The sequence below is a fragment of the Neoarius graeffei genome, chromosome 13 (assembly GCF_027579695.1).
Source record: "Neoarius graeffei isolate fNeoGra1 chromosome 13, fNeoGra1.pri, whole genome shotgun sequence".
Classification (NCBI taxonomy): Eukaryota; Metazoa; Chordata; class Actinopteri; order Siluriformes; family Ariidae; genus Neoarius; species Neoarius graeffei.
Window position 1 is genome coordinate 79,718,764 of NC_083581.1, and position 21,112 is coordinate 79,739,875.

Sequence of the window (21,112 nt, forward strand, 5' to 3'; positions counted from 1 at the left end):
TCAGAGATGGTTGGGAGACGGATGTAAGTGCAGAAGGTGTGTTTATTAATACAAGAGAAGACAGTAAACAATCCAGAACGGCAGGCAAAATTGTAAAACGGTGAAACAGGCGATAGGTCGAGCGAGACACAGGTATCGTAGACTCGGCAGAATCAGAGACGAGAAACAGGAAATCAGGGATCAGGAAACCAAACAAGGAAATAAGGCTCGTTAATGTGTCAGCAACGCAACTCAATACTTTGCAACGTAAGTGTGTTTTCACAGTTTTTATATCGGCGCGCTGATTGCGTCTTTAATCCTGTGCAGGTGCAAGTCGTTTATGGTACGAGCACGAGAGTCCGCTTGGCGCGCGCGCTGTCCGGAGCGCCCGAGAGTCTATCTGATGCACATGCCAAGGTGCGCAGGTGTGACACTCTTACATGAAATTAGTACAAAAATGAATGTAGATGTAAATATCTTATGGCAGATTATTATGGCATGTTACAAAAAATAAAGAGAAAATCAGTCCTCCTCTCCAATTTACGAGTTCGAATAATAATAATAATAATAAGTTAAATTTATATAGCGCCTTTCAAAAAACCCAAGGACGCTTTACAATTATAGACAAAGAAAGAAAAAAATACATAAAAAATATAATAAAAAATAAATAAATAAAAAGTAAAAAGTCCACCAAGTAGGGGTCAGGATGTAATTCCCATGGTGCAGCAACCACAGTCCCACCAAAAGGCGCACGAAAACAAGTCCCACATCTCCAGCACCGCCGCCGCGACGCTGTCAGCAACATCGCTTGAACACCACGCCATGGATCCACACAGCGAGCAGAGAAGCTCCGCCACGCAGCGCGCTGGTGTGTCCCAAACCGCCTGCACAGCTGCCGCGACACCACCGAGCAACATCACTCAGAACATCATGCCAAGCGTTAAAGCGCAGCGCGCTGGACAACCATGATGTAAAATGAGCAACGAGCTCACTGCAGTCCACAGCTGGGAGCGCAGGCATCGTCCACGGCGAACCAAGGCCTGGAGGGAACCGACGCCCAAAACTAGGTCCGGAGCTACACCACAACCAGTGGACAAAACACTCAAACAAACACCAAACTACACAACCACACAGAAAAAAATAGAAAAAGAAATAAAATAAAATACAAAAGCTCTGGTGAGAAGCGGCAGCCAGAACGCGCACGACGTACTCTCAACCGGAAACGGAAACAAGGAAAAAAAAATCACAATGCAATTAATGCACGAGTCTGAGTCCAAGTCATCTGTGCTCGAGTCCAAGTTGAGTCACAAGTCCTTAAAATTGGGGCACAAGTCAGACTCGAGAACTACAAGCCTGTGCAAAGCATCTCTGAGAAACCAGACGTGGATTTGAATAATAAAAGTGCTACAGTTGTACTTTCTACTACATCTAAACATACAGCCTGTAAAAAATGAAGACCACTGGAGGTTTCTACAGTAATAAATCGGATACACTTACAATCAGAATGAATTGGGACGAGGCCAAGTGCTCTTTTCTGAAGCTCCTCCTCCTCTGTGCCCGCCACCTCCTCCCACTGGGCAGCGGATCTGTAGCTGCTGCATGCTCCAAACACACAGCACTGATAGGCATAGGGCATCTCGATAACCCTAAAGGTTCAAAAATAAACAAACATTCTCGTCACTCACACAGCAGTTTGAGGGAGAATTTCAGAGCAATTTTATTACAAGTGCAATTTCCATTATGCTAAACTGCTGGCTAAAGGCTTCCCTTGCTTGTTATCAGCATTGGCCTGGTGTAGATCCAGTGCAACCTCTGCACAAACATCTGTTGTTTGTGTATTACATGTGTAAACGTGTATTAAAATCACTGAATTGGACAAATCAGCATCACTAATATTTCACTTGATGTTATATTCTAACCTACTCAGGAAGTTGGGAAGACGTCCTCAAGCCAGAGTTCAGGAGGCTGTAGGACGTCACATCAAGATGGCTGCCCATGCTGTAAAGTACCACCTTTATTTTTTTTTTTCAGATTATAATTCAGTAGTATTTGCTTTAGAGTCGGATAAATATGTAACACTGACCATAAATGGATTATAAACTCTATAGATTGCTCATATGGCTGATGTTAACTGGGAAGCTATGGTGATAACTGGTGTTATGTTGCTGCTTTAATGGAGGAGTCCATGGTTGTTGTTTATTGTTTTTTTTTCGATGTTGGTACAAGATGAAGGAATTATCAAGAAACGCTTCTATCCTATAAACCTTGACAAAACATTTTTATATCAAGCAGAAGAGATTTAAATGTATGTTCAGTGTTCAGAGGCATGTTAAGTCCATGCAAAAAATTATTTAGTGTATTACAGGCACTGTATAGTGAACTAAAGGCATCACAGATTGTGATTTATATTCAAAAGATGTAATATTTGTTCATTTTGTTTTGTTGATTTAATTAAAAAATGGGTATAAATGAATGAATGAATGAATGACTGCCACAATGGCCATGTGGTTTTCTATATAAAGTGACACAATTATTCATATGTTCAGTGTTGTCATAGCATGTTAGGTGATGAAAAAATCAGACCTCGGGATATTAAATATATCAATATTTCAGAATTTAAACAGTACATAAACAATAAAAGTCATTCTGATAGCAATAATGTGCACCATGGATGGAATGGAGGACTCTGGGATACCTGATGTTGGGCAGCTGGTCCTCTCTGAAGGAATGAGACAGGTGTGTGTTTCCTCTCAGTTTGAGATGAGTAAGACTGCTCAGGCCAGACAGGGGGACTCGGGATAACTGGTTCTGACTCAGATCACTAGAGAGAGAGAGAGAGAGAGAGAGAGAGAGAGAGAGAATAAACACTCACAATGCATACCGTACGTGCTGCCTGTGAAGCTGCAGACCTGTGTACGTTTAATAGATTGAGAGTAAACCAGTGGTCCTTAAGGTGCGATGATGTTCCTTAACAGTACACCACATTCACATATCCAGGTAAATGATACATACTCAGGGAATCCTTGATAGTACCACATGAGCAACAAGGAAAAGTACAGTTTGGTACCTTTATTTCTGAGAGCATAGTTAACACTCCAAAAGAGCTAAACAGAAATGTTTGTTTGTGGGAAACCTTGAAGAAAACAAGGGAAACCTTGCTAGCAAGATAGTCCTGACAATGTAAAGTGCTTGTTGTAAAATAAATAAAATTTAATTACATTTTTAAAAAGTGCATTTCTTTCTGGTCCCTTTATTTAGAGCCAAGGTCTGATTTTGGATTCGATGGTTGTTTCCCAAGCCCGGAAATGGGAGGGTTGCGACAGGAAGAGCATCCGGCGTAAAACTATTCTCCAATTAATATGACATGGATCAATAGGGTCCACAGGGCAGCGACCCCACACACATAAGTGGGACAAGTTGGAAGGAGTGAGTGAATTTGATTTCGGTTTCGATCTAGATGTCGAAAATTCTTCCGATATACAGTACTATGAAAAAGTCTTAATCATCCTTTTTTTGTAGACAATTACAAAATAGCTGTAGTATGCTCTGGCCCCATCCCAATGTGGCGTGGCGATGTAGCTTACAGCAGGTTATGGTCGCTGAACTGCTGGCTGTCCAGGTGGTGCTCTGAAAACAGTGTGGGCTTTATAGATAATTGGGCTAATTTTGAGGGCACTGCTGGCCTGTTAGGGCGGGACGGTATCCATCCCACTCGGGAAGGTGCTGCTCTCATTTCCTGCAGCATAGGTCATAGTCTCAGAACAGGCCTAGTTAATTTCTGACAATCCAGAGCCAAGGCCAGGGAGCAGACGAACAGGCTAAACCGACTGTCTGCTAGCTGCACAGAGTCGTCACTCAGGGTCCACTACATCGAGACTGTGTCTGTTCCCCGAGCTCAACAAAAAGGTAGAAATTTTCAGAGAGTTTGTTCCAGTAACCTAATCAATATAAAATTAGATCATACTGACTGTACAGCTGCTGCCAGCACCTTTGATCTAAAGGTGGGGCTATTAAATATTAGATCTCTTACATCTAAAGCGCTAATGGTTAATTAACTCATTACTGATCAGGAGTTTAATGTACTGTGTTTAACTGAAACATGGATTAAGCCAAATGAATATATAGCATTAAATGAAGCGAGTCCTCCTGGATACAGTTATATACACCAGCCTCGTCTAACTGGCAGAGGAGGAGGCATCGCGGTTATTTATAACGATTATCTAGGTGCAACACAAAAACCTGGTTATAAATTTAATACATTTGAAGTTCTTCATACTCATATAATGTATGTTGCCTCGAAAAATAAGTCTACCCAGTTAATTCCATTGCTTATTATTTACAGGCCCCCGGGGCCATATTCTGAGTTTCTTTCTGAATTTGCAGATTTTATCTCAGATCTGGTTATTTCCTTAGACAAAGCTTTAGTTGTGGGAGATTTTAATATTCACTTTGATAACCCAGAAGACCCTTTGAAAACAGCGTTTGTGTCCATCTTAGATTCAGTCGGGATCAAGCAGAATGTCATAGGACCGACCCATAATGGTGGTCACACCCTTGATCTAATACTAACATTCAGATTAAACGTAGACAATATAGTCATACTTCCACAGTCTGAAGTTATCTCAGATCATTATCTCATCTCATTCAAAATATGTCTGAGTAATAATATATGCACCTCACCACGCTACTGTATTAAACGTACTTTCACGTCAACTACTGCACAGAGCTTTATAAATGATCTCCCAGAGTTATCAACTTTGATTGGGTCACTGTCAGCCCCTGCAGAACTCGATCAGGCAACTGAATGCTTAGAGTCAACATTCCGCCATACTTTAGATAATGTAGCTCCTCTAAAAAGGAAAATGGTCAGAGACAAAAAATTAGCACCCTGGTATAATGATGACACTCGCACATTAAAACAGACCACTCGAAAATTGGAACGTAAATGGCGTCAAACAAAATTGGTCGTGTTCAAATTAGCGTGGAAGGAGAGCTTCCTGAAGTATAGAAAAGCTCTTAGTGCTGCGAGATCAACATATCTCTCCTCCCTAATAGAAGATAACAAAAATAATCCCAGATTCCTATTTAATACTGTAGCAAAATTAACCAGGAATAAGTCCACTATCAACACATGCACACCTGCAGTATGTAGTAGCAACGACTTCATGAATTTTTTTAATGACAAAATTGAGAATATCCGACAAAAAATTCAAACTATTAATTTAAGGTTAGACAATGAAAGTGACCTTGTAGTTAACAATATAACTGTATCAGATCATCAGTTAGACTGTTTTACTCCCCTAAAAGAAACTGAATTACTTTCATTAATCTCTACATCAAAAGCCTCAACTTGTGTACTAGATCCCTTACCGACACATCTATTCAAACAGATAATGCCTGGAGTAATTGAACCGTCTCGTCTCCTCGTCTCGTCTTCTTCCACTTATCCGGGACCGGGTCGCGGAGGCAGCAGTCTAAGCATGGAAGCCCAAACTTCCCTCTCCCCAGACACCTCGGTCAGGTCCTCGGGAAGAACACGGAGGCGTTCCCAGGCCAGCCGAGAGACATAGTCCCTCCAGCGTGTCCTGGGTCTTCCCCGGGGCCTCCTCCCGGGGGGACATGCCTGGAACACCTCCCCAGGGAGGCGTCCAGGAGGCATCCGAAAAAGATGCGCAAGCCACCTCAGCTGGTTCCTCTCGATGTGGAGGAGCAGCGGCTCTACTCCGAGCTCCTCCCGAGTGACTGTGCTTCTCACCCTATCTCTAAGGGAGCGCCCAGCCACCCTGCAAAGGAAACTCATTTCAGCCGCTTGTATCCGTGATCTTGTTCTTTCTGTCAATACCCAAAGCTCATGACCATAGGTGAGAGTCGGAACATAGATCGACCGGTAAATTGAGAGCTTCGCCTTTTGGCTCAGCTCCTTCTTCACCACGACGGACTGGTAAAGTGACCGCATCACTGCGGAGGCTGCACCAATCCGCCTGTCGAGCTCACGCTCCATCCTTCCCTCACTCGTGAACAAGATCCCGAGATACTTAAACTCCTCCACTTAAGGCAGGACTTCTCCACCAACCCTCTCGTTCACTGGGGTAAACTCCAACACATGGCAGCTGAGCTGGGGAGCTATAAGCAAGCCCACACCAGCCCGCCGCCGCTCACCACGGGCGACTCCAGAGAAGTGGAAAGTCCTGCCCCTCTCGAGGAGCTGGGTTCCAGAGCCCAAGCTGTGCGTGGAGGTGAGCCCGACTATCTCTAGCCAGTACCTCTCAACCTCCCGCACAAGCTCAGGCTCTTTCCCCCCCAGCGAAGTGACATTCCATGTCCCAACAGCCAGCCGCTGTGTCCGGGGATCAGGTCGCCGAGGCCCCAGCCTTCGACTGCCACCCAATCCACACTGCACCAAACCCCTACTGCTACCTCTGTGGGTGGTGAACCCACAGGAGGTCGGGCCCACGTCACCTCTTCGGGCTGAGCCCGGCCGGGCCCCATGGGCAAAGGCCCGGCCACCAAGCGCTCGCATATGAGCCCCAACCCCGGGCCTGGCTCCAGGGTGGGGCCCCGGCTGCATCCTACCGGGCAACGTCACGGTCCTGGATTTTTTCTCCATAGGGGGTTTTTGGTGAACTGCTCTTGGTCTGGCCTGTCACCTAGGACCTGTCTGCCTTGGGAAACCCTAACAGGGGCATAATGCCCCCGACAACATAGCTCCTAGGATCATTCAAGCACACAAACCCCTCCACCACAATAAGGTGTCAGTTCTAGGAGGGATAATTGAACCGCTTCTAAAAAAAAAAAAGAAAATTGAACCGCTTCTAAAAATAATAAATTCTTCTTTAATGATTGGCTATGTACCCAAATCCTTTAAACTAGCAGTTATCAAACCCCTGATTAAAAAATCTGATCTTGATCCCTGTCAGCTGTCCAATTATCGGCCAATATCAAACATCCCCTTTATCTCCAAGATCCTTGAAAAAGCTGTGGCACAGCAGTTATGCTCATATTTACATAGGAATAACATCCATGAAATGTATCAGTCAGGATTTAGACCTCATCATAGCACAGAGACAGCACTGGTTAAAGTAGTAAACGACCTACTGTTGGCGTCTGATCAGGGCTGTGTCTCGCTACTTGTGTTGCTTGACCTTAGTGCAGCATTTGATACCATTGATCATTCCATTCTTCTGGATAGACTAGAAAATGTTGTGGGAGTTAAGGGAATGGCCCTCTCCTGGCTCAGGTCTTATCTAACTGATCGTTATCAGCATGTTGATATAAATGGTGATATTTCTACAACCCCGATTCCAAAAAAGTTGGGACAAAGTACAAATTGTAAATAAAAACGGAATGCAATGATATGGAAGTTTCAAATTTCCATATTTTATTCAGAATAGAACATAGATGACATATCAAATGTTTAAACTGAGAAAATGTATCATTTAAAGAGAAAAATTAGGTGATTTTAAATTTCATGACAACAACACATCTCAAAAAAGTTGGGACAAGGCCATGTTTACCACTGTGAGACATCCGCTTTTCTCTTTACAATAGTCTGTAAACGTCTGGGGACTGAGGAGACAAGTTGCTCAAGTTTAGGGATAGGAATGTTAACCCATTCTTGTCTAATGTAGGATTCTAGTTGCTCAACTGTCTTAGGTCTTTTTTGTCGTATCTTCTGTTTTATGATGTGCCAAATGTTGTCTATGGGTGAAAGATCTGGACTGCAGGCTGGCCAGTTCAGTGCCCGGACCCTTCTTCTACGCAGCCATGATGCTGTAATTGATGCAGTATGTGGTTTGGCATTGTCATGTTGGAAAATGCAAGGCCTTCCCTGAAAGCAACGTCGTCTGGATGGGAGCATATGTTGCTCTAGAACCTGGATATACCTTTCAGCATTGATGGCGTCTTTCCAGATGTGTAAGCTGCCCATGCCACACGCACTAATGCAACCCCATACCATCAGAGATGCAGGCTTCAGAACTGAGCGCTGATAACGACTTGGGTCGTCCTTCTCCTGTTTAGTCCAAATGACACGGCGTCCCTGATTTCCATAAAGAACTTCAAATTTTGATTCGTCTGACCACAGAACAGTTTTCCACTTTGCCACAGTCCATTTTAAATGAGCCTTGGCCCAGAGAAGACGTCTGCGCTTCTGGATCATGTTTAGATACGGCTTCTTCTTTGAACTATAGAGTTTTAGCTGGCAACGGCAGATGGTACGGTGAATTGTGTTCACAAATAATGTTCTCTGGAAATATTCCTGAGCCCATTTTGTGATTTCCAATACAGAAGCATGCCTGTATGTGATGCAGTGCCGTCCAAGGGCCCGAAGATCATGGGCACCCAGTATGGTTTTCCGGCCTTGACCCTTACACACAGAGATTCTTCCAGATTCTCTGAATCTTTTGATGATATTATGCACTGTAGATGATGATATGTTCAAACTCCTTGCAATTTTACACTGTCGAACTCCTTTCTGATATTGCTCCATTATTTGTCGGCACAGAATTAGGGGGATTGGTGATCCTCTTCCCATCTTTACTTCTGAGAGCCGCTGCCACTCCAAGATGCTCTTTTTATACCCAGTCATGTTAATGACCTATTGCCAATTGACCTAGTGAGTTGCAATTTGGTCCTCCAGCTGTTCCTTTTTTGTACCTTTAACTTTTCCAGCCTCTTATTGCCCCGTCCCAACTTTTTTGAGATGTGTTGCTGTCATGAAATTTCAAATAAGCCAATATTTGGCATGAAATTTCAAAATGTCTCACTTTCGACATTTGATATGTTGTCTATGTTCTATTGTGAATACAATATCAGTTTTTGAGATTTGTAAATTATTGCATTCCGTTTTTATTTACAATTTGTACTTTGTCCCAACTTTTTTGGAATCGGGGTTGTAGATGTACCAAGGTAAAGTTTGGTGTTCCACAAGGTTCTGTCTTGGGTCCACTGCTTTTTTCTCTATATATGTTCCTTCTGGGTGATATTATTCGTAAACATTGTATTAGTTTCCACTGTTATGCTGATGACACACAGTTGTATTTTTCTGCAAAACCTGATGAGAGACACCAGCTTAATAGAATTGAGGAATGTGTTAAGGACATTAGACACTGGATGCTTATTAATTTCCTTCTGCTTAACTCTGACAAGACTGAAGTACTTGTACTCGGACCACATGCAGCTAGAAGTAAGTTTTCTGATTACACAGTAACTCTGGATGGCCTTTCTGTTTCTTCACGTGCAGCAGTAAAAGACCTCGGAGTGATTATTGACCCCAGTCTTTCATTCAAAACTCACATTGATAACATCACCCAGATAGCTTTCTTTCATCTCAGAAATATTGCAAAGATAAGAAATTTAATGTCATTGCATGATGCAGAAAAACTAGTCCATGCTTTCGTTACCTCCAGGTTGGATTATTGTAATGCCTTACTGTCTGGATGTTCCAATAAGTGCATAAACAAGCTCCAGTTAGTTCAAAATGCAGCAGCAAGAGTCCTTACTAGAACTAGAAAATATGACCACATCACCCCTGTCTTATCCACACTGCATTGGCTCCCAATCAAATTTCATATTGATTATAAAATACTACTATTGACCTTTAAACCACTAAATGGTCTCGCACCACAGTACCTGAGTGAACTTCTGCTCCTCTATGACCCGCCATGCCTACTTAGATCAAAAGGTGCAGGCTATCTGCTGGTACCTCGTATAGTGAAGGCTACATCAGGGGGCGGAGCCTTTTCTTACAAAGCCCCACAGTTATGGAACAGCCTTCCAAGTAATGTTTGGGAATCAGACACAGTCTCAGCATTTAAGTCTAGGCTGAAACATATCTGTTTAGTCAAGCCTTTTGTTAATGGTGTTTATGAGGTAAAGGAGTAGATCTGGAGGGTCCTCAGACATAGAGTGTTTTGGTAAACTGGGATGTATGGATGCTGTCAGTCCCCACTCGCTTGCTCACTCGAGTTTGTTGACGGTGTAGTGGCTGCTGCTTTATGTCCCGGGGCTCCCTCATGCCTGTGTTACCTTCTGGCTCTCCCCTTTTAGTTATGCTGTCATAGTTAGTTGCCGGAGTCCCTGCTTGTACTCGGTGCAATATGTATACTGCTCCTACTTATTCAGGTGACATTGGGCATACCTAACCACCTGTGTTTTCTTTCCCTCCCCCCCCCCCCCCAAATCTGTCCCTCTGAGTTACATGGAGTCAACAGGAAATCTTTTGGTGGAGAGGGTGGAGACCTCGACTGGCTATCGTAGCCCACAGGGAATCGGCCGTCAGACATTCTGTCGCATGTCCCAGACCCGGTGAAATGTAACTGAATTGTCTTGGCCAGCCCTAAGGGTCCCATCTGCATCTCATCATTGCTGAGGAGTGTGCTCCCATCACCCAATCAAGCATCCAGCCAGAGCAGGTCATGATATATTTTACCATATTAACATGCCATTGTTGTGTGTTATGCCTGATGTAAAGACTCTCGTCTCTGCGAGCCTACCACACAGATTTAATACTTGTCATTTTTAGGGCATACCTAACAACGTGTTTTCTTTCTCTCTCTCTTCCCCCCCCCCAATCTGTCCCTCTGAGTTACATGTTGATCCTGGGATTGAGATGCTGGCCTCTTCTGCCCCTCGGACCTGCTTGATCCATCCTGGTGCCCTGTGTCTGGTCGGAGTTTTATCGCACCGCTCCTGTGAAGGACGGCCCCATGAGGACAGTTGAGGGTTATACCTGTTAAAACTGTTAATATTATAGTCAGGCTGTCTGTTGTTGCCCAAATGAGGATGGGTTCCCTTTTGAGTCTGGTTCCTCTCAAGGTTCTTCCTCATGTCGTCTGAGGGAGTTTTTCCTTGCCACCGTCGCCACAGGCTTCATCATTGGGGATAGATTAGGGATAAAATTAGCTCATGTTTTAAGTCGTTCAAATTCTGTAAAGCTGCTTTGCGACAATGTTTATTGTTAAAAGCGCTGTACAAATAAACTTGATTTGATTTGATTTGATATTAGCAGACTATTACATAGGAGCCACTTTTCAGATAAAATCATAATGAAGGCTGCTGGGTTTTGGTGTAAAATGAAGAAGTGAGTGTGACAGTCAAAGTGTCCAGAAGAACTGTGGCTGGTTCTGTAAGATGCTCAGGAAAACCTACAGATCATTTCCACATAAAACTGACCTCACTGGACCTGAGACGGATTTATTTATTTATTTATTAAAGCAAAGAGTTGTCTCACACCAAATACTGACTATGTTTGATTCATTACTCTGTACTGCTCTTGATCATAATTTTTAAATGTAGTAACATTTAATTTCATTATTTCTGAAGGGATCTTTGCTCTCCAGCATTTATTTGCATGTGCCTAAGACTTTCACACAGTACTGTACCATACTGTATATATTGCAGGGCTTTACATTAACTTTTTTGCTCACCGGCCACTGTGGCTAGTGGTTTTCCCGAGTCACTAGCCTTTCAGCCTTTTCACTAGCCACAATTTTGTTGCCAGGAAATCGCAGTTTTTTCTTCACCGTGATACGTTAAAGTTCGGAAGATCTAGATTTAATTATGAATGGCAGCGTATAATGTATCTCTACAGTAGCACTCAGGTATTCAGTGCTGTTAATGTCGCTCCCTATATGAAAACATGCAACCAATTCAGACAAAAATATTAACAGACTATTCTGTTTATTGAACTCAAATTCAAGCCTCTTACAATAAGAAATATCATATAATATGAAAAATAACATTCAGTACAACTGAACTGATTCTAATATTAAAAGTCCAATTCAAAGCATTTATCATTGAAAAACATTTGATGTTTTGATATGCAAGTATTATGTGTATTATCGATTATTATTATATATATTATGTATTATCTATTAATAGTGTGTGTGTGTGTGTGTGTGTGTGTGTGTGTGTGTGTGTGTGTGAACATGTGTAGAGAGAGACATTAAATGTCCTCATGACATTCATCATCAGATGAGTCTGAATGGTCCATGAAAAATGGTCTTCGTGACCTGAGGCTTCCAGCAGGCCGTAAGTTGATAGCTGGGGCGGATCAACTTCTTTCCAATCATGTGAAAGTTTCTAAACAGCAGCTCCATCCTCTCCAGCTCAGCCGACTTCATGACAGCCAGGGACTTGAAAGCAATGCTGTCCTGTAGTGAACCAGCTGTCTTCACCGGTTTTGATGTTATAGTGCCGATGTGTGCATTTGACTTTTCGTGGTCCTTTATAGTTTCGAGTTTAAAATTACTGGTGCCTGTCTTTGCCAGACTTTCTACAGTCTTCACAGTACATGGTATTTTCGGTTTTGCTATGAACTCGCCAATCTCGCCCAAACTTCCATTTGTCATTGAACTGTCTTATCTTCCTATTGCGTCTTGTTCATCTCCATGGCTGCAGCCAGCTGTGAGGCCCCCGCGGTCCGGACCTCGGTCATTTTTAAGAGCTGAAAATATATTTGTACACTAAATATTCAACTGGATAAAAAAAAATAAAGAACATTAAAACGTCTCCATGGGGCGGCACGGTGGTGTAGTGGTTAGCACTGTCGCCTCACAGCAAGAAGGTCCTGGGTTCAAGCCCCGTGGCCGGCGAGGGCCTTTCTGTGCGGAGTTTGCATGTTCTCCCCGTGTCCGCGTGGGTTTCCTCCGGGTGCTCCGGTTTCCCCCACAGTCCAAAGACATGCAGGTTAGGTTAACTGGTGACTCTAAATTGAGCGTAGGTGTGAATGTGAGTGTGAATGGTTGTCTGTGTCTATGTGTCAGCCCTGTGATGACCTGGCGACTTGTCCAGGGTGTACCCCGCCTTTCGCCCGTAGTCAGCTGGGATAGGCTCCAGCTTGCCTGCGACCCTGTAGAACAGGATAAAGCGGCTACAGATAATGAGATGAGATGAGAAAACATCTCCATAAAAAGTGCATTGTTAATGATGTTAAACGTTGATTCTGTCTTCTGTGTCTGTTTGGTGTGTGCGGCTCTGAGACCAAGAACACAAAAGCGAGACCAAGAACACAAAAGCGAATGACTCGGGGGAGGAACGCAGTGTAGGAGACACCAGGTTTCCATGGTAAAACATTGTGGTGTATACTGATTTTTTTCCCAGAATTTTTTTTTTTTGTAAAGATGTAACGGATGCCAGATTGTTAATGCATCTCAGTTCCATAGGCTGCATGGTTAGGGGATCTTTTGTCTTCATTGCTTGGGCCAGATCAAACCATTAAACAAGCTTCAATTATTCTTACTCTTGCCACATACATGATTTTATTTTCAAAACTGATGATATTCAGTTCAAACACCATTAAAAGTAATTTCAGGAATAGATCTCTTGTATGACGTGTAATTCACCCCCTCATTTATATATGTAAAAAAAATTTTCAGTGCACGCTTTGCGCATCACGGACCTCGGTGATTTTAAAATGCTGCTCCAGCCCTGCTCATCTCTGCCCCTTTTTTCCTGAGCAGCAGGGTTTGAAACTCCAGCTATATGCCGCCACGTCATGTGCTTGTCAGTCGTCAGCAACTTTGTTGCTTCGTTCATTAACCACAGGTTACCGTATCATTGATTTTATCTGAGACGTTAACGAACGTTCTAAACAATTCTAGCATGTTGTCAGAATGTTTATGCAGGTGCTCTTGGGGTGTGTTTTTATTAGCTTAGCACATCTAGCCACTGGGATTTTTACCCAGTCCTCAAGGCAAAACTGCTCCAACTCCTTCAAGTTAGATGGGTTGTGTTGGTGTCCAGCAATCTTCAAGTTATGCCACAGATTCTCAATTGGATTGAGGTCTGGGCTGTGATTAGGCCATTCCAAGACATTTAAATGCTTCCCTTTAAACCACTCCAGTGTAGCTTTAGCAGTAGGTTTACGGTCATTGTCCTGCTGGAACGTGAACCTTCGTGAACCTTTGACTGGTTTGAATGCTCAAACCAGTCCATCTGGATCAAACCAACACCCATACCACAGTGAAAGAAAGTCACACTGTGAGATCACAATGTTTCCCGTTCTGATGTTTGAACATTGTGAACATTAACTGAAGCTCGTGATTTGTATCTGTGGGATTTGATGCATCGTGCTGTTGTCGAGGGATCGGCTGATTACAGAACTGCAGAAAACAGGAGGGGGGATGTGTGTTCCTAATAAAGGGGCCAGTGAGTGTATGTATTATCCTATGCCGTGTGTGTGTGTGTGTGTGTGTGTGTACTCACAGTTTGAGTAGAGAGTGGAGAGAGGTGAAGGCGTCAGGGTGGATCATCTCAATCTGATTCCAACTCAGATCACTGTGTATAAAAACAACTGAATTATTAGTTTTAACGTTGTATTGAAAAAAAAAAAACAATATCCTGAATATATTTTGCTGTTTATAGGAAATATGGAGTAGGGGCATGACATTCCTATTTTTTTAATTAATTAATTAAGCAAGCACTATTTTCCTTTCTTTCCTTCCAGTCATAAAGATGTGATGTGTCACTGCTGCAGTGTGAACTTCCTTAAATTACACAGTAACTCAGCTCAGAGCGTTCATGTAAATATGAGCACAGTCCATTCACCATAGAGAGTCATATCACATGTTTCTTTCTGATAGTTTTCCTATTCTATTCTATTCTATTCTATTCTATTCTATCATTTTATGCTGTTATTTTTAATTTATTTTTCTACGGCAGCATCCATGAGAGTGACCAAACTAAAATGTAATTGTACAAGGAGTCTGTAATCTCTTAGAAATGTCTTCAAATTGTTTTTCTTTTAACACGGATGTTTCTTCATCACTCCAACACTTTCAGCACATTCCAAGTTCACAAAAAAGTGCAATTTACATGGGGAAGCCACGAGGAGGCAGTGCCACTCAACTCAATATGTCATTCCAGTCAGGAACGGTACTGTTCAAAAGTCTTAGCCCCCCCCCTTTTTTCCTGTATAAACTTTATTATAGATTTCTGTTTTATGACTTCTACATTATTGAGTCAAAATATTACAAAAACATTTTAGAGTCCAAACGTTTTTTTTTTCCAGCACAAAATTAAATGTTACAGGAAAAGAAAAAAGTTTGTATCTGATCAGCATATTCCATAAGAGACACTTTTCAGATGGAAAAATAAAGCATAATGAAGGCTGCTGGGTTTTGGTGTAAAATGAAGAAGTGAGTGTGACAGTCAAAGTGTGCAGAAGAACTGTGGCTGGTTCTGTAAGATGCTCAGGAAAACTTACAGATCATTTCCACATAAAACTGACCTCACTGGACCTGAGATGACTATATATTATATATACACACACACACACACATACTTTTTTTTTTTAAAGCAAAGGGTCGTCTCACACCAAATACTGACTTTGTTTCATTTATTATGGCTCACTGATTACTGTTTATACTATTTTTTTAATGTTGAAACATTTCATTTCATTATTTTTTAAGCCATTTTTGGTCGACAGCATTTTATTTACATGTGCCTAAGACTTTTGCACAGGACTGTATATGAACACAGAGTTTAAATATAATATGATTACTATCAGAAAATTGCGGCACGGTGGTGTAGTGGTTAGCGCTGTCGCCTCACAGCAAGAAGGTCCTGGGTTCGAGCCCCGGGGCCGGCGAGGGCCTTTCTGTGTGGAGTTTGCATGTTCTCCCCGTGTCCGTGTGGGTTTCCTCCGGGTGCTCCGGTTTCCCCCACAGTCCAAAGACATGCAGGTTAGGTTAACTGGTGACTCTAAATTGAGCGTAGGTGTGAATGTGAGTGTGAATGGTTGTCTGTGTCTATGTGTCAGCCCTGTGATGACCTGGCGACTTGTCCAGGGTGAACCCCGCCTTTCGGCTGTAGTCAGCTGGGATAGGCTCCAGCTCGCCTGCGACCCTGTAGAAGGATCAAGCGGCTAGAGATAATGAGATGAGATGAGACTATCAGAAAATATAGTTATAACAGTTATTTTGATATTTTATTTTCAAGTCTGTACATTAAAATCAATATGTTGCCGATCACATGGTAAATGATGGATTTAAGTGCCATATTTTTTTCACTTTTACTCTTCTTAGGAGCATCACGAGCCCTTTGTGATAAAAACTTAGCCAGTTTTAAGGTAACTGACATTAATAGGTTAAAGACACACCTTATTTTAGTAGGCTAATTGTCTAAAAGTTTACATAAAAGAATATACAAAAACAATTTTGCTCATTATTGACCTGAATAATAAGTATCTCTGCAGTCTGATTTTTAACAGTTTGTCTTTTAGTAAAAGTATAAAACTGTAAGAAACTCACAGTGATCGAAGGGATACGAGCTGCTGGAACGTGTTCAGCTCGATCCGCCTGATCCGATTATGCTGCAGTCCACTACACACACACACACACACACACACACACACACACACACACACACACAAATACAAAGAAAAAACACAAGCTCAGTAAAAATGTACAGTGATCCCCAAATGTGTCTGAGATCTAATTGATAAAAAGATTGCTCACATCTCTTGCAGTGAAGTACAGCAGTAAAAACTCGGCAACTCTTTGATTGCGTTATGAGACAACTCACTGCAAAACACACAAACAAATGTTACAAAGGATTTAACAGTGTCGCTATAAAGACACTCCATTTTGACACACAGACACATATATATATATATATATATATATATATATATAAATAAAAGCTGAATATTCAAGTTCTAAATGTCAAGGTACCAGTAATTGTGACACTTGTGTTTTTGTTTTAAATAAATTTGTATTTTAATGTGCTTTATTATTATTATTATTATTATTTCAATGTGAGACAAAGCGGGGTCCCCCCCAATCTTTAATGAGGGTGCCAATATTTCTGGAGATCACTAAATCCTAGTTCTAACAGTTTTCTCTTAAATGAAGGAGGCAGAAGAAACAGTGCTTTGATATATATGTGTAAAGAGAAATTACCCATCAGACCTTTGTGTGTTTTCAGAATGAACTTAGTCAAAAGGGGCAAAAGTGAGTGTGTGAGCAGTGCATATGTATTATCCTATGTCGCATATGTGTGTGTGTGTGTGTGTGTGTGTGTGTGTGTGTGCTTACAGCACTCTGAGATTTGGCAGCTGTTGACAGAGATTAGGTGGCAGACTGGTGAGACCTGCTCGGGTCAGAGTTCTGAAACACAAAGAACAAGTGACAGAAAGAGAGAGAACAAGTGTGTGAGAATAAACAGTAAATCATTTTGAACATTCTGGTGCTAGTAGACAGAACGGTACTAATTAATACTAATTACATATCAATTGTCAACATCATACTTGTTGAGGTTGTGTTCATACTTGAATGATGTTGGTCCTGTTAGGGCTCCGACCCTAATGCTCTAATTCATGTCTGTTTAGTAGCTGTGTGTCACCTGGTGTGTTGAATAATTTTAGTACTTTTCACACTGGAAAAGTTAACGAGATGTCGTGCAATTTTTGCACTATAATCAGGGCTACAGTATTAGACACTCATCTCATTATCTGTAGCTGCTTTATCCTGTTCTACAGGGTCGCAGGCAAGCTGGAGCCTATCCCAGCTGACTACGGGCGAAAGGCGGGGTTCACCCTGGACAAGTCGCCAGGTCATCACAGGGCTGACACATAGACACAGACAACCATTCACACTCACATTCACACCTACGCTCAATTTAGAGTCACCAGTTAACCTAACCTGCATGTCTTTGGACTGTGGGGGAAACCGGAGCACCCGGAGGAAACCCACGCGGACACGGGGAGAACATGCAAACTCCACACAGAAAGGCCCTCGCCGGCCACGGGGCTCGAACCCGGACCTTCTTGCTGTGAGGCGACAGCGCTAACCACTACACCACCGTGCCGCCCGTATTAGACACTAGCATGTCTAATTTTAGTCTGATAACCAATTAGATATTGGCAGGATTTTGAAGTCAAGCAAAAACACATGAGGTGAAAAGGAACCAGGTTTCAGACCAATCACTCTAAATAAATGATAACCTTCATTACACAATTCTGTTGTTGGATTCTCTCTGCATTTTTAACAAAAACTCTTACATTTTAACAAAAGCCTCTTCTCTGTAAAGCACATTGTAATCTTTGGATTAAAAAATGCTGGAGCTGAATAAGTAGAAGTGAGCAGGTGGTAAAAGGGTAAAAGTGAGCAAGAAGATGAAAGTGTGTGAAGGTAATTAAGTGGATGTGAGCAGGTGGATTCGAGAGCTTATAGTTTTGTAGATAGATTTGAGTGGGTGGATTTGAGCAAACAGATTGAGAGTGGAGGAATTTTGGAAGGATTGAAGCAAGTGGGTAGTTTTGACTCAGTAGATTTTAGATGAGTAGACTTGAGCAGGTGAATTTGACTGTGTGGGTTTGACCAGGTGCATTAAACTGTGTAGTAGCAAGCAGATAGATTTAAGTGGGTAGATCTGAGGGGGTAGATTTGGGGTGGGTGGTATTGACTGTGTGGTTGTGAGCAGGTAAATTCAAATGGGTGAATGTGACTGGAAGGAAATTAGCAGGTGGATTTGAAAGGTGTATCTGAGTGGGGCAAAGCCAGCATGTAGAGAACAAAGATCTGAGTATATGGATTTGAGTGGGTCAATTTGAGTGGAAGCAAGTGGGTATATTTGAGTGAGTGGATTTGATTGGGAGCCCTGTGATGACCTGGCAACTTGTCCAGGGTGAACCCCGCCTTTCGCCCGTAGTCAGCTGGGATAGGATCCAGCTTGCCTGCGACCCTGTAGAACAGGATAAAGCAGCTAGAGATAATGAGATGAGATGAGATGAGATGAGATTTGATTGGGTAGTAGCATGCATATGGAGTTGAGTGGGTGAATTTGACTGGGTTGGACCAAGCAGGTGGATTTGAGCAGGTGGAAGAGAGTGAATGGATTTGAGGAGTCGGATTTGAGTGGGTGGAAGTGAGTGAGTAGATGTGAGTTGGTGGCTGTGAGTGGGTGGAAGTGAGTGAGTAGATGTGAGTTGGTGGCTGTGAGTGGGTGGAAGTGACTGGGTAGAGTTGAGCAGGTGGAAGCAAGGGGGTACTTTAAGTAAGTAGATTTGACTGGGCAGAAACAAGCAGGTAGATTTTAGTGGGTGGATTGGAGTGGATAGGTTTGACCTGGTAGATTTGACCATGTGGTTGCGAGTGGGTGAAATTGAGTGGGTGAATTTGACTGGGTTGAAGCTAGCAGGTGGATTTGAGTGGTGGAAGTAAAGAAGTGAATTTGAGTGGAAGCAAGTGGGTATATTTGAGTGCGTAGATTTGACTGGAGCAGCACGGTGGTGTAGTGGTTAGCACTGTCACCGCACAGTAAGAAGGTTCTGGGTTCGAGCCCAGTGGCCGACAAGGGCCTTTCTGTGTGGAGTTTGGATGTTCTTCCCATGTCTGCGTGGGTTTCCTCTGGGTGCTCCGGTTTCCCCCACAGTCCAAAGGCATGCAGGTTAGGATAATTGGTGGCTCTAAATTGACTATAGGTGTGAATGGTTGTTTGTCTCTATGTGTCAGCCCTGTGATGATCTGGCGACTTGTCCAGGGTGTATCCCGCCTCTCACCCATAGTCAGCTGGGATAGGCTCCAGCTTGCCTGTGACCCTGCACAGGATAAGTGGTTAGAGATAATGGATGGATGGATAGATTTGACTGGGTAATAGCATGTATGTGGAGTTGACTGGGTGAATTTAACTGGGTTGGACCAAGCAGGCAGTTTTGAGCAGGTGGAAGAGAGTAAATGGATTTGAGGAGTCAGATTTGAGTGGGGTGGAAGTGACTGGGTGGATTTGAGCAGGTGGAAGCAAGGGGGTAAATTTAAGTAGGTGGATTTGACTGGGCAGAAACGAGTGGGTGGATTTGACTTGGTGGATGCAACCAGGTGGAAGCAAGTGGGTGTTTTGAGCAGGTGAATTTGAGTGGGTATAAGGGAGCAGGTGGATTTGAGGAGGACACTACTTTCTTTCTGTTTCCCTTACTCGACTTCCATTTCCGGTTGAGAGTACGCTGTGCACATTTTGGCTGCTGCTTCTCAATGGAGCTTTTTCTTTTTTTCTGTGTTTGTATGTTTTGATGTTTGTTTTCTGCTTGAATGTTTTGCTGATTCTGTCTGCCAGTTGTGGCGTGGCTCTGAGCCCAGCCTCTGTTTCCTCAGGCCTTGGTCCTCCATGAGTGAAGCATGTTTTGATTGCTGTGGACTGTGGTGCACTTGTTGCTCTCATCAAATCAACATCAGAGTTGCCCAGCGCTCTGTGTGGCAATGTTTTTGTGCTCACTTTGTGGATCCATGGCATGGTGTTCCGAGCGCTGTTGCCTGGTGACATTGGTGTGGCTGTGCAGGCACTATGGGACATGCCTGTATGTGCCTTTCAGTGGGACTCTGAGCAGCTATGCCACTGGAGTTACATCCTGACCACTTTTGGTGGACTTGCGGCATGGTGATGTAGTGGTTAGCGCTGTCACCACACAGCAAGAAGGTCCGGGTTCAAGCCCCGTGGCCGGCGAGGGCCTTTCTGTGTGGAGTTTGCATGTTCTCCCCGTGTCCGCGTGGGTTTCCTCCTGGTGCTCCGGTTTCCCCCACAGTCCAAAGACATGCAGGTTAGGTTAACTGGTGACTCTAAATTGAGCGTAGGTGTGAATGTGAGTGTGAATGGTTGCCTGTGTCTATGTGTCAGCCCTGTGATGACCTGGCGACTTGTCCAGGGTGTACCCCGCCTTTCGGCCGTAGTCAGCTGGGATAGGCTCCAGCTTGCCTGCGACCCTGTAGAACAGGATAAAGCGGATAGAGATAATGAGATGATATACAAGGTCGTTTTACAGTTTATATATATATATATAAAAACTGTAAAGCGACCTTGTGTTTGAGAAAGGCACAATATAAGTTAACATTATTATTATTATTATAGGTGAAAAGAGCAGCATGGTGGTGTAGTGGTTAGCACTGCCTCACAGCAAGAAGGTTCCAGGTTCGAACCTCACAGCTGATGGGAGCCTTTCTGTGTGGAGTTTGCATGTTCTCCCCATGTCTGATCTGGTTCCCCCCACAGTCCAAAGACATGCAGATTAGGTAAAATACCCAGCCATTGGAGTTGCACAAGCCAGTGCATACTTAGTGCTGGTCCCAAGCCCGGATAGATTGGGGAGGGTTGTGTCAGGATGGGCATCCTGTGTAAAACCTATGCCAAAATCAAAATGCGG

At 43.1% G+C, this 21,112-nt stretch overlaps 1 protein-coding gene across 2 annotated transcripts in view; it reads right to left on the reverse strand.

The window, feature by feature from the left end:
• LOC132897184 (leucine-rich repeat-containing G-protein coupled receptor 6) overlaps nucleotides 1–21,112 on the reverse strand; it is a 188,658-nt gene that overhangs the window by 8,699 nt on the left and 158,847 nt on the right. For both annotated transcript variants that reach the window (XM_060938605.1, XM_060938606.1), the window contains 6 exons: nucleotides 17,016–17,087; nucleotides 16,437–16,502; nucleotides 16,230–16,301; nucleotides 14,185–14,256; nucleotides 2,675–2,800; nucleotides 1,477–1,625 (listed from right to left, as the gene is read on the reverse strand). In XM_060938605.1, the coding sequence (XP_060794588.1) occupies nucleotides 1,477–1,625; nucleotides 2,675–2,800; nucleotides 14,185–14,256; nucleotides 16,230–16,301; nucleotides 16,437–16,502; nucleotides 17,016–17,087 (557 nt within the window). The remainder of the gene's footprint in view (nucleotides 1–1,476; nucleotides 1,626–2,674; nucleotides 2,801–14,184; nucleotides 14,257–16,229; nucleotides 16,302–16,436; nucleotides 16,503–17,015; nucleotides 17,088–21,112) is intronic.